This window comes from Eimeria necatrix, genomic scaffold, assembly GCF_000499385.1.
Source record: "Eimeria necatrix Houghton genomic scaffold, Enh_scaff122, whole genome shotgun sequence".
NCBI classification, from domain to species: Eukaryota; Apicomplexa; class Conoidasida; order Eucoccidiorida; family Eimeriidae; genus Eimeria; species Eimeria necatrix.
Window position 1 is genome coordinate 1 of NW_013651995.1, and position 12,881 is coordinate 12,881.

Below are 12,881 nucleotides of genomic sequence, written 5' to 3' on the forward strand. Positions count from 1 at the left end.
TAGGGTTTAGGGTTTAGGGTTTAGGGTTTAGGGTTTAGGGTTTAGGGTTTAGGGTTTAGGGTTTAGGGTTTAGGGTTTGCGCGTCCCTCGTCAAACCGCAGAAATCACCGACCATTCCCCTCCCTCGCTGCTGACCGCCCCTCCCACTGCTGCTGCCGCTGCTGCTGCTGCTGCCGCTGCTGCTGCTGCTGCTGCTGCTGCTGCTGCTGCTGCAGCGGGCGGTCCCGAAGGCGCTGCAGGACCGCCGTATCTTCTCTCTGGACCTTTTGAACCTCTCCGCGGGGACTTCAATGCGGGGGGAGTTCGAGCGGCGGATGAAAGACATAATCGCTTATCTGCAAAGACACAAAAAAGAAGTTATTCTTTTCGTCGACGAAATCCACACTCTCGTGGGGGCCGGCAAGACTGCGGGCTCTTCAGACGCCACGCAAATCCTCAAAGTCCCGCTCGCGAGAGGAGAGATCGTGTACGCAAACCCTAATTTAGGGTTTCCGAAACACCTGCTGCTGCTGCTGCTGCTGCTGCTGCGCTGCCTGTACTTGCTGCAGCTGCTGCAGTTGCTGCAGTTGCTGCAGTTGCTGCAGTTGCTGCAGTTGCTGCGTTTGTTGCTGGGGTGTTGTGGGGGCTGCAGTGGAGATTTGGTTTGCTGCTGCAGAGTGCATTTAAGGTTATTTGAACAAATGGGAAAGTGGAAAGAAATAAATAAATAAAATATATTCTGGAGTTTTTGTTTTATAATTAAAAAGCAATGTTGAGTTGAGTTTTTGTTGGGAAGTGCAAACAAGTGGATTCGCTGGCTGCCGGAGACCCTTTTGCTGCGCTGCTGCTGCCACTTTGCTGCTGCTGCCACTTTGCTGCTGCTGCCACTTTGCTGCTGCTGCTGCCACTTTGCTGCTGCTGCTGCCACTTTGCTGCTGCTGCTGCGGGTTTGCTGCTCAGGCTTGTGGGGGCGACGACTTTGGAAGAATATAAACTCCACATTGAAAAGGACGCGGCCTTTTGCCGCCGCTTCCAAAACATCGTCGTGGAGGCCCCCAGCAAGGAGAAGGCCCTTTGTAAGCCCCTGCTGCTGCTGCTGCTGCTGCTGCTGCTGCTGCTGCTGCTGCTGCTGCTGGTGCATCTTGCTGCTGGTGCATCTTGCTGCTGGTGCATCTTTGCCGTCAATAGCCGTAGCCCGCGGCAGTCGCCTTGGCTGCTCCCAGCTGCTGCTGCCGCAGCCGCTGCTGCTGCCGCAGCAGCAGCTGCAGCAGCAGCAGCAGCAGCAGCAGCAGCAGCAGCGTGGTGTGCCTGCAGCAATCCTGCAACGCGTGCGGCCGCACTACGAGCAGTTTCACCAGCTGGAAATCCCCGAAGAAGTGCTGGAGGCTGTCACCAACTTGGCCGACCAGTACGTGAAGCAGCGCGCCTTTCCCGACAAGGCTTTGGACCTCCTCGACGAGTCTTGTTCTTGGAAAAGAGTTTCCCACAACAAACAGATTAACCTCCTCCAGAAACGGCGCGCCCAACTCAAGAAACACGCGCAGCAGGAGGTCTGCTGCTGCTGCTGCTGCTGCTGCAATGCTGCTGCTGCTGCTGCTGCTGCTGCAATGCTGCTGCTGCTGCTGCTGCTGATGACCTTAAAGGACTTCATTTCTTTGAATGTTCTCTCCAGCTTTGGCATTTCTTTCTTTTCTTCTTTTCTGCGGCAAAGTTCAGCGACTCTCTCCAGCTGCTCTCCTCTGTTTTTGTTCTCTTCTTCTCTCATTCATTATTTTTTATCTATTTATCTATTATCTATTTATCTATTTATTTTTTATTTATTTATTTATTTATTTATTTATTTATTTATTTATTTGTTTATTAAGTGGTTTCTTTTTCTTTTCAGGAAGAAGAGGAGCTGAAGAAAGTTGAGGAGGAGTTGGCTGCTCTGGAGGCGCTGACTGCGGTGCGCATCTGCAGCAGCGTTGTGGCCTTTCATTTGGAGTTTTCTTTTCATTTTAATTATTTAATTTAATTTAATTTATTTTCTTTAATTTGTCTTCAGTTCAGTCTCGTGCTTTAATTCGCTGCACTTGGCAGCAGCAGAACTTGAATTGGAGTTCTTTTTCTCCTTGATCTGGTGTACATACACCCCGCTTCGCATTCAACTTTTTCTCATCTCGTTTTCGCTCATTTTTATTTCTTTTCGTTTCCCGCAAAGCGCCCGCCGCTGCCCTCGCTGCGCAGTTCATTAATATGAACTTAATAATTTGAACTTAATAATTTGAACTCATTAATTCGAAATTAATATGAACTTAATAATTTGAACTTAATAATTTGAACTCATTAATTTGAACTTAATTAATTAATTTTTCGGACTTGATGAATTTGAACTTAAAAATTTGAACTCATGAATTCGAACTTAATTAATTTTTCGGACTTGATGAATTTGAACTTAGTAATTTGAACTCATTAATTTGAACTTAGTAATTTGAACTTAATTAATTAATTTAAAAGTTTGTTTTCCATTTCCACTCACTCACTGACTGCAGAACGGAAAGCGGCTGGTGTTGGAGACGAACGACGTGGCGCACATTTTGAGCCAATGGACTGGAATTCCGATGGGCAAAATGACCGAAGACGAAGTCTCCAGAGTCCTCCGCCTCGCCGACATTTTGTCGCTCGTGGGCCTGAGACCTTCCATTTCTTGTTTATGTTATATCTTGTTTATATTATGTATTGTATATCTTGTTTATATTATGTATTGTATATCTTGTATATATTTTATGTCTTGTATATATTATATATATCTTGTATATATTATATATATGTTGTATATATTATATATATGTTGTATATATTGTATGTCTTGTATATATATTATATATATGTTGTATATATTGTGTGTATGTTGTTATGTATGTTGTATATATTATGTATGTTGTATAGATTATATATGTTGTATATGTTGTATATATTGTATATATTATATATATTGTATATATTGTATATATATATATTATATATATATATATGTGCGTGCATGCATGCATGCATGCATGGTGTGCGTGGACATGGGTGCAAGCCACGCGCAGGAAGCGGAAGGGGGTGCTTGCATGCGTGACTCCTGGGGAGAAGGGAATGCTAGGGAATGCTGCTGCTGCTGCTGCTGCTGCTGCTGCTGCTGCTGCTGCTGCTGTTTGGTTGCGGGGTGCGTCTGTTATTGTCTGTTTTCCGGAGTTGGCTCTTGTGCGCCGCTGCTGCGAGTGGCCCCGGGCCGAGCAGCCCTGGCTGGGTGAGTTCTTGCCGAAGTGGAAGGGCTGCAAAGGATTTGGACTTGTCTTTTTTCTTCAGAGAGTTGTGGGACAAGACCGGGCGGTGAAGGCGGTGGCCGACGCGCTGGCCATCCAGCGCGCGGGGCTGAGTCCGAAGAACAAGCCGCTGGGCACTTTCCTGTTCCTGGGGTCTTCGGGTGAGTGGTGGGCTGGAGCTGAGTGGAAAGTGTGGAAAGTGGTCTTCTGCGCATTCTTTTAACAACTTTTCTGGAATATTTCAATGCATTTCAAAGAATTCCCTGCATTTAAACCAAAGTTTAACACGAAGGGGCCTTCAAAACGCAAAATGGAAAAAATGCGAATCGGCGGCGGGCGCGCAAGTCGCGCCTGTGCAACTTGGGGTGTACATACACCCGAGCCGCCGCCGCGGAAAGCGCGCCAGAAAGCGCGGAAAACGATCTGCATTTGTTTGGCAGTTATTGAAATGATAAAAGTAATGATAAAAGTAATGATAAAGTAGCATTAGTGAGGCGTTTAGCTGCAGAAATGCTGCGTTTGGGTCGCGTTTCAGGGGTGGGGAAGACGGAGCTGGCCAAGGCCGTGGCCGAGGAAATGTTCGACTCCGACAAAAACTTAATTAGACTCGACATGGTGGAGTACCAAGAAGCCCACAGCATCTCGCGGCTGATTGGCCCGCCGCCGGGGTACATGGGCAACGACGAGGGCGGGCAGCTCACGGAAGCTGTCCGCCAAAAGCCGCACAGTGTTGTGTTATTTGACGAAGTCGAAAACGCCCACAAGAACTTGTGGTCTTTGCTGCTGCCGGTGGGCCTTTGCGGGCTTTGCTCGGCCCAGGCGCTGCAGGCCAAGGCCGCAGCCATTAGAAGGGAATCTTTGTTTGCTTTTTTCATGTTTTTGCAACTTTAAAGCATGTGTATATGTACTATATTTATTTATTTATTATTTGTTTATATATGTATATATATATATATATTTATTTATTTATTTGCTTATTTATTCTTTATTTAAGAATGTATATATATATATTATGTTTGCTATATTTGTATGTATATACGATATGTATGCGCATAAGTACGAATTCAAGTTTGCTGTCGTTATAATGTAAAGTAACATCCTTGAACATATATAAATGTATATATATATTTATATATTTATATATTTATATATTTATATATTTATATATTTATATATTTATATATTTATATATTTATATATTTATATATATTATATAATATATATTTGTATATATTTCTACATATATTACAAAAATGTATATTTGCATTGACGAGGACTCTGGCGTTGGCGTAGAAGAGGGGAGGGGGTGACGAGAGGCAGCCGGAAGTTGAGTTTTGAATTTGAGTGAATGTGCATTGAAGTCTGTCGTTATTTTCCCAAGTAATATATTTTAAAATGCATTTTTATAAATAAACATTTTGTTATTATATAAATGCATTTTAAAATGCATTTTTATAAATAAACATTTTGTTATTATATAAATGCATTTTAAAATGCATTTATATAAATAAACATTCTGCTTTCTTTGAGTTCGAGCGCGTTGGCGTGAAGGGGCGGGAGGATCAGTTGGAGTTGAACTTGAATTGGAATTTGATTTGAATTTGAATTTGATTTCGATTTGAATTTGAATTTGATTTATATTTGAATTTGAATTTGATTGTTATTTGAATTTGAATTTGATTTTTATATGAATTTGAATTTGAACTTGAATCTGAATTTGAACTTGAACTGGTGGTTTCTGTGGGCTACGCAGATGCTGGACGAGGGTCACTTGTCGGACTCGAAGGGAAACCGAGTGGACTTCACGAATTGTTTGATTATTTTGACTTCCAACATTGGCCAGCAGTACATTTTGGACAGTTACAAAGAAGTGCGGGCGCTGACGGCGGTCAACGAGAAGGACAAGGCCAGCAGCAACGGCAGCAGCAGCAGCAGCGGCGAAGAGCCCGGGAAGTCTTCTTTCAAAGGAACTGGCAAATCTCCCAAAGACATTCTCCGCAGAATGCGCCAGAAGGTGTTGAAGGAGGTCTTCGGCTACTTCAAGCCCCAGGTCATCGGCAGGATGAGCGAGATCATCGTGAGTCGCTGCCGGACTTCTTCGACGAACTCCTCAATTTAATCCCCAATTAAATAATTAGTTTTTCAGTTTGTTTTCCAGTTTCAATTCGAGCCAGCAACGCCTCGAAAGCGGCAGCTCGCTGCTCGTTTCCCTCGAACCCCCGGGCGCCCTGACGCCTCTGGCCACGAAACGCAGCAGCAGCAGCAGCAGCAGCAGCAGCAGCAGGCCCCAGACTGTTTGTTTGTCTTTGCATTTGCGGTCAAAAGGACCAACTTTGTTTCTCCAGGAGGTTAACTGCAGCAAAGGGTTTGTTGCTGCGCTGCGCAGATCTTCGAGCCTCTGGGGGAAACCGCCATGAAGGGGGTTTTGAACTTGAAACTTTCCGCGCTGCGGAACAGCTTAGCAGCAAAAGGAATTGACTTCAAAGTGGCGGACTCCGCGCTGGGCTACATCTTGGAAAGGGCCTGGTCGCACAAGTTCGGGGGGCGCAGGATGGCCAAGTGAGGCTTGAGGGTTTAGGGTTTGCTGCACTGGGGGTTCGGGACTCGGCCTCTCGAGGGTTTAGGGTTTAGGGTTTGCAGCGCTGGGCTCTTAGTTAGCGCAGGGTTTAGGGTTTGCAACACTTCGCGTTCAGGACTTGCATTTCGAGGGTTTAGGGTTTGCAACACTTGGCTGTTCAGGACTTCGCCTGCGCAGGGTTTAGGGTTTGCAGGGCTTAGCCTGTGCAGGACTTGGGCTGTGCAGGGTTTAGGGTTTGAAAGACGTAGTGTGGGACTTAGCCTGTGCAGGGTTTAGGGTTTGAAGAACTTCGCCTTTTTAGGGTTTAGGGTTGGAAGGATGTGCAGGACTTAACAGTCCCCGTGCTGTTGTCTTGGGCTCTCCGCAGTGGCAGCTGTGAGAAGCCAGAAAGCTGCTGCAGTAGCTGCTGCATTGCTGCTGCGCTGCTGCTGCGCTGCTGCTGCGCTGCTGCTGCGCTGCTGCTGCAGGTACCTCGAGAAGTACATAAAGCCGCGAGTGGCGCCGCTGCTGATCTCCGGCAAACTCAAGTCGGGAGACAGAGCCGTCTTGGCGCGTTCCAACACAAACCCGAATCAGCTGAACTTGATTGTGAGGCTTCACTGTTTTCTTGTTCATGTTTTTCTTTCTTTTCGCATTTTCTTTCGCTCTCGCGCTCCCTTTTTGTTTTATCTTTTCGAGTTTGTGGAGAAGGCTTTTTCTTTTCAATACTATTCCTATTAGCGCTCTTATTCCTCGGCTGTTTGTTCACATCTGCCTGTCTTCGTCACTTGCCGCGGCCGTGTGAATCCGTTCATGTGGGCAGTGTGGAGCGCCGGCTCAGCTGCGTTCTGTCTAGTTTTTAATTTCATTTAAGTTTTTAATTTGAAATATTTGTTCATTCGGACATTTCTTTTCTGTTTGCCTCTGCTGCTCGCTGCTCAACTGTCTGCTTGCGAGGGCGCGCCATGCATGGCTGCCGCCGAATGAGCGGAATGAGGGGGGAATTGGCAGAGAATGGAGTGAATAATGGCTTAAATAATTCGCAATTGAACAGAGAATTTAATGCTCGACAGTTTCCGCTATTGTTTCGGCTGTTTCAGGTCTGCGAGCTGAACGAAGAAGGCGTTTGCAAGCCCGGAACGAAGTACGGCACGAAGCTGGTCACGCAGGAAGTGAAGCCGCAGGACGGAAACGAAGACGAAGAAGACGCAATGGACTAATCTGAAGGAGTAAAAAGAACTTTTAAAGCATTTAAGTGCTGCTTTCTCCTTGGAAAGCGGAGAAACAAAGAGAAAACGCCGAGATCGCCCGGCACAGGCAACTGCTGAATTTGAATCCGAGGGGCGGCGCCGCGCCGCAGGGAAGCAGCTGCTGCAGCAGCCAACAGGCAATGAAACGAAACTTAGAAAGAAAAGAAATAAAATAATTAAAAGACGAAAGAAAAGAAATAAAAGAATTAAAAACGAAAAGAAAAGAAGTCGGGGAGAGGCAGTCCGGCGCGTCTGCTGCGGCCGCAGCCTCCAAAGAAGCAAATGAACGCAACAGGAAGAAGCAGTTGAGCACTTCAACAGCATTAGAATGCTAGTTATTTGTGTTGTTAAACTGACAAGTAATGCTGCTGGCTACTTGCTGTTTTATTTTTTGATTCTTCTTTCCATCTCCGTCTTCTTGTCGCCTCTTCACTTCCTGAACTTCTCCAAATCTTCTCTTTTCATTTCTCTTTTGCGCCTCTTGTCGCCCCCTTTCCTCTCATTTGCATTTGTGGCCACGCAGTGCTGAAAAACTTTGTGGGGGCGTCTGTGGGTGGCCAGCTGCAGCAGCAGCTGCAGCAGCTGCTGCTGCAGCTGCTGCTGCAGCTGCTGCAGCAGCGGGCCGCCAGCGGCTAGCTAGAGCTGGCTAGCTGGGGCCCAGCTAGCTCGCAGCTAGCTAGCTGCAGGTGGCCTTTGGCTAGCCAGCCCTTGCAAGCATGCAAGGGCTGCAGCCAGCCACCTGCCTGCAGTGTCTTGGCTAGTTAAGCTCGTCCTTGGCTCGCTCCTCCGTAGCTAGCTGCAGCTGCAGCTGCAGCTAGCCACTTGCGCCGCTCGCGAGCTGCAGCTAGCTGCAGCTAGCTGCACTAGCTGCAGCTAGCTGCACTGGCTGCAGCTAGCTGCACTGGCTGCAGCTAGCTGCACTGGCTGCAGCTGGCTGCAGCTAGCTGCACTGGCTGCAGCTAGCTGGGGGCTTTGTGTGCGTGGGAGTTGTTGAGGCGGCTGTTCGTGCGGCTGTTGTTGTTTGTCTGTTGTTGCTTTCTTTTTGTCTTTGTCCAAAAGGACAAACAGCGACAGAGCCAACAAGTATAAAGAGACGAACCGACAGAACACCGCACGGAAGCAGCAGCAGCAGCAGCAGCAGCAGCAGCAGCGGCAGCAGCAGCAGCAGCAGCAGCAGCAGCGGCAGCGGGGCTGCTGCGCGGGAAAACGGAGAAGGCGTTTTGAATCTCAACTGCAAGGAACGTGCAGCAGCAAACAGCACTTCATTCTATTTGCTGCAGCAGCAGCCAGGGCCAGGTGGAGTGCAAGCAACTGCCACGCACTCCGACAGCCTAGGGTTTAGGGTTTAGGGTTTAGGGTTTAGGGTTTGGCTGCCAGCACTGAGACTCAAAGGGTGCGGTAACTCTTCATAGTGACGCAGCAGAGTAGCAGCAAATGAGTTAGTCCGCAGTGCAGCAGCTTTTCTTTTTGCTGCAGCAACCTGCTGCCCTTCTAATCTGACGTACAAGTGCTGCTGCCTCTGCTGCTGCTGCTGCTGCTGCTGCTGCTGCTGCTGCTGCTGCTGCTTCCTTTTAATAGCGCGAGAGGCCCTATTCGGCTGTTCTGTTTCGCTGAGAATTGGAGAAAGGAATTTGTGGATGTGGGAGGCTTCAATGAAAAGTTTTTGCAAAGTTCATTTGTTGATTTAATTAAAAAGTTGAATTAATTAAACTTTTTTCTTTTTAATTTTCTGATTTTTAATTTGCCGAAAGTTTCCACAAGTTCGTTCGCTTTGAATTCGCCCGCGGGACTTCATCGGATCCTGCAGCTTTGCAGGGCTTGCGGGATTTGGACTTGAATGCAAGGAAATGAGAACAACTCCGCCTCGATTTTGGAGGAACAAATGAATAATTTAATAAAAGAGAAACAAATAAATAAATGGGAAGTGAAGAGGAGCAAAAAGAGCCATCAACTGCAGCAGCTTTGTGGTGTCTCGCCACTCGCTGTGCTTGCACACCAGTCGTGTGTCTTGGCAGTTTGAACTGGCCGTCTCGCAGGCGAGATTATTTGCAAAATTCGGATTTAATTCTTTTAAATGAATGAAATAAAAGCAAAGAGCATTTTAAAAAGTCGAAAGAAGGGTTTAAACTGGCCCGTCGGAGGTTGGGCTCCAGCAACCGACTGAAACGCATGCGCCCACTGCGGCCACCCGGCGCTGCCCAGCGAAAGACTTGGGAAAGTTTGTCGATTCCATTTTGTCTGTTCAACTAAAAGAAAGAATTATTTGTAGATTTAAAAGGTGAATAGACGCGGAAATCCATTTTTCGTTTATTTTCGCCCCGGGGACGGGCGGCTCGCGAGATCTGCACTGAGCCCTGCTGCCCCCATCTTTCGCAGTTCTTTCTCCAATTCGCCCTTTCTTTTTGCTTTCTTTATTCTTTTTTTACTTTTTGCATTTAATTTTTCCTCTCAAAACTCTCGTCAGCCCGCGAGCGGCGGCCGCGGGCTCGCTGGCTCGCCGCGGAACGCTGGGGTGTCTCGACACCTGTCTGCAGTTCACTTTCCGGTTTCCTTCGCTTTCTGCGCAATCATTTCTTTTTTTCTGCAGTTTTTGCCTCCCCTTTGGTCTTTTCTTGCTTTGCTGCTCCTGTCTCGCCCCTCTTTGCTGCTGCTGGCCCCCCTGTCTCAGTTTCCTTGCCTTTCCTTAAGGCTTTCCCAGCCAAATGGGGGCTTCGCTGCACTTCTTTTCTTTGCTGCTCCCCGCAGTCAGTTGGCTGCAGAGCGCTGCAGCAGCACAGCAGCAGCAGCACCAGCCCGTCACTTTCGGCAGCGCAATTGTTCTTGAACACGAGGCCACGAGACACAAGTCAGCTCCTGCTGCTGCTGCTGCTCCTGCTGCTGCTGCTGCTGCTGCTGCTGCAGCTGCTGCCGCGACTCTGTAGCTCCACTCCCTGCTGCGGCTCCAGGCTTTGCTGCTGCATCCGCCAACGCCGTTTGCTGCAGCCGTTGTTTTGCTGCTGCTGCAGCTCTTGCTGCTGCTGCTACAGCTCTTGCTGGTGCTGCTACAGCTCTTGCTGCTGCTGCTGCTGCTGCGGTTGCTGCCGGCAGCTTCCACTATTCCCTGGTTTCATCAACTTTGCATATTTAGTTTTGCTGCTCAAAACTTCGTTGCAGCTTTTGCGCTTCCTGCTTCTGCTGCGGTGTCTGTACACCTCAGACTGTACTCGGGCAAGATATCCTGGAGCTCCGCCTCGGCTGGGCAGGCAGTGGTGAGTTGCAGAAGTTCATTTTTGTTTTGCTGCTGCTGCAGGTCTTGCTGCTGCTGCTACAGCTCTTGCTGCTGCTGCTACAGCTTTTGCTGCTGCTGCTACAGCTCTTGCTGCTGCTGCTGCTTTTGAGGCCTTTTGGCCAGCGCTTCCCTCTCCACTCTCCGCCTGCCTCCATTGCCACCATGCTGCTGCTGCTGCTGCTGCAGCAATGCTGCTGCTGCTGCAGCAATGCTGCTGCTGCTGCAGCACTGCTGCTGCTGCTGCACTGCTGCTGTTGCTGCTTCCGCGTTTGGCCTCGCCTGCGGAGTCAGCTTCAAGCGTGGATTTGCTGGAGAGCAGCAGGCCTGCGCAAGCAGCAGCAGCAGATTAATTAGTTGAAAGAAATATATTTGAGGAAATAAAAAAAAGAAATATATTTGAGGAAATAAAAAAGAAAGAGAAGTGGCCTTTGCTGCTTCCTTTGCTTCTCGTGTGTACAGACAGCGCAGCCCAGCAGCGACTCCCCCTCCTTCTGGCTTGTCCGGCCGCCGCCGCTGAGGGGCCCCGAGCCCTTCGACCCGCAGCAGCAAAAGGGAACTGCTGCTGCTGCTGCTGCTGCTGCTGCTGCTGCTGCGGGGTACGCGGGGGCCGGCGCTGCAGTGCCCTGCGGCGCTGCTGTTGCGCTGCAGCACGTCGGCAGCTGGGCGACGCTGCGAGCAGCACAGACGGAGGCCCCGCTCTCCCCGAACTACGAAGTGCGTGCTTTTGCTGCTGCTGCTGCTGCTGCTGCTGCTGCTGCTGCTGCTGCTGCTGTTTCTGCTGCTGGAGGCCCCAGCCAGGCCTTTCTTTCTGTGGACGAGCCCGCGCCTTCTGTCCGTCTTTGCTGCTCTCTGGTGTACGTACACCGCGGAGTTCTTGAGTGGCTTTAATGGAAAAGAAACGGAAATGAATAAAAGAAAGAAATGAAAAGTGTTTCTTCGCCTTCTAGCTCCAGCTTTCTTCGCAGTGGCTTCTGCTTGGCTGTGCATTTCGACTCCGCGGATCTTGTGATTTTTTGTTTCCTTTTGCAAAAAAAAGAAAATGATTTATTTCCTTTTCAAAAAGTGTTTGTTATTGATTTGCAAAAGTGTTCTTTTTATTTTGTGAGGCTTCAGGTGGCGGCGGCGCCGAAGCCCGAAGGCTTGTCCGGCGTGTTCGTCGTGGAGTGTACAGACACCGCAGACTTCTGGCGCACGGCGCAGCCCGTCAAGTTGAAAAGCAAACTTTTGAATTCCAACTTGCAGGCCTCTGCGCAGCACATGTGGGCCAATAAATGTGCAAGTTTTTGCATTTAAAGTTCCTTTTGCTGCGTTTTCCGCGGAAAATCGATTTTTTTTTTTTGCAAAGTTCCACTTCCAGGGCCGGAGTGGCGCTGTTTCCGGCGCTTCCAGCGGAGAGTTTTGCTACTTTATTGCGCACTTTTATTGTTTTTAAGTTCATTATAAATGACCCGCTGCTGCTGCTGCTGCTGCTGCTGCTGCTGCTGGGGCCCCGCAGGTTCAACTACAGCAACTGCGGCAGGGCCTGCCCCATTGCGCAGCACTTGGAGGTTTCCGTTTTGAAGGGAAGGCCCTCGGGCTGGTCTTGGGGCAAAGACCCGGACTTGTGGGTGGCGCAGCCGCACCTGCTGTTTGCTGCTGAAGGTGCAGCAGCAGCAGCAGCAGCAGCAGCAGAGGACTTCAGAGACGAACTCTAGAGGCTCTTCCCCCACACACTGCGGCTGCCTCCTTTGTCTTTACTTTCCCGAATTGCCTCGAGGGCTTTTTCGCGCTAAGTCCCACTTAGTGCCAGTCAACAGGGGCCAAACTCCGCATGCATGCATGCATGCATGCATGCAGAGGTGCTGCCCTCTAGCTAGCCCGGCTGCATGCGCATGCGCATGCGCATGCAGCCCCAGGTGTAGACAAATGTAGAAAATAAAGTGCTGCAAATGCCTTTTTTTCTCTTTTAGTTTTCCACTTTTAGTGCAAAGTGTAGAAGAAGAAGCGCCGGAGAGGCGGAGTGCCTTTTGCTGCAGATTTTGGCCTTTGAGTGCAGCTGCTTTTGAAGAGTTTCGCTGCTGAATTATTTGTTCGTTTTTAATTCCTTTATTCGTTTTTAATTCATTTGTTTATTTATAATGCATTTATTTATAATTCATTTGTTCATTTATAATTCATTCATTTATAATTCATGCGCATGCGCATGCGCATGCAGCCCCAGGTGTAGACAAATGTAGAAAATAAAGTGCTGCAAATGCCTTTTTTTCTCTTTTAGTTTTCCACTTTTAGTGCAAAGTGTAGAAGAAGAAGCGCCGGAGAGGCGGAGTGCCTTTTGCTGCAGATTTTGGCCTTTGAGTGCAGCTGCTTTTGAAGAGTTTCGCTGCTGAATTATTTGTTCGTTTTTAATTCCTTTATTCGTTTTTAATTCATTTGTTTATTTATAATGCATTTATTTATAATTCATTTGTTCATTTATAATTCATTCATTTATAATTCATCTTTTTTAATTCATTTATTTATTCATAATTCCTTTATTCATTTGTAATTCCTTTATCACT

At 48.1% G+C, this 12,881-nt stretch overlaps 3 protein-coding genes across 3 annotated transcripts; all 3 read left to right on the top strand.

Annotated features, from left to right (window-relative positions):
* Nucleotides 1–215: 215 nt before the first annotated feature.
* Nucleotides 216–4,160, top strand: ENH_00007940 (Heat shock protein, related; the record flags this gene model as incomplete). The annotated part of the gene is made up of 6 exons (XM_013578618.1): nucleotides 216–466; nucleotides 940–1,055; nucleotides 1,174–1,529; nucleotides 1,865–1,924; nucleotides 3,313–3,430; nucleotides 3,805–4,160. Coding segments are annotated over 6 exons (1,257 nt in total), but the record flags the coding sequence as incomplete, so codon positions are not given.
* Nucleotides 4,161–5,022: 862 nt separating this feature from the next.
* On the top strand, nucleotides 5,023–7,046 carry ENH_00007950 (hypothetical protein; the record flags this gene model as incomplete). The annotated part of the gene is made up of 4 exons (XM_013578619.1): nucleotides 5,023–5,346; nucleotides 5,656–5,828; nucleotides 6,315–6,435; nucleotides 6,927–7,046. Coding segments are annotated over 4 exons (738 nt in total), but the record flags the coding sequence as incomplete, so codon positions are not given.
* A 2,732-nt stretch (nucleotides 7,047–9,778) lies between these two features.
* On the top strand, nucleotides 9,779–12,038 carry ENH_00007960 (hypothetical protein, conserved; the record flags this gene model as incomplete). The annotated part of the gene is made up of 5 exons (XM_013578620.1): nucleotides 9,779–9,921; nucleotides 10,273–10,324; nucleotides 10,804–11,058; nucleotides 11,458–11,603; nucleotides 11,840–12,038. 5 exons carry the CDS (start codon nucleotides 9,779–9,781, stop codon nucleotides 12,036–12,038), a joined length of 795 nt encoding a protein of 264 aa, XP_013434074.1.
* Nucleotides 12,039–12,881: the final 843 nt, after the last annotated feature.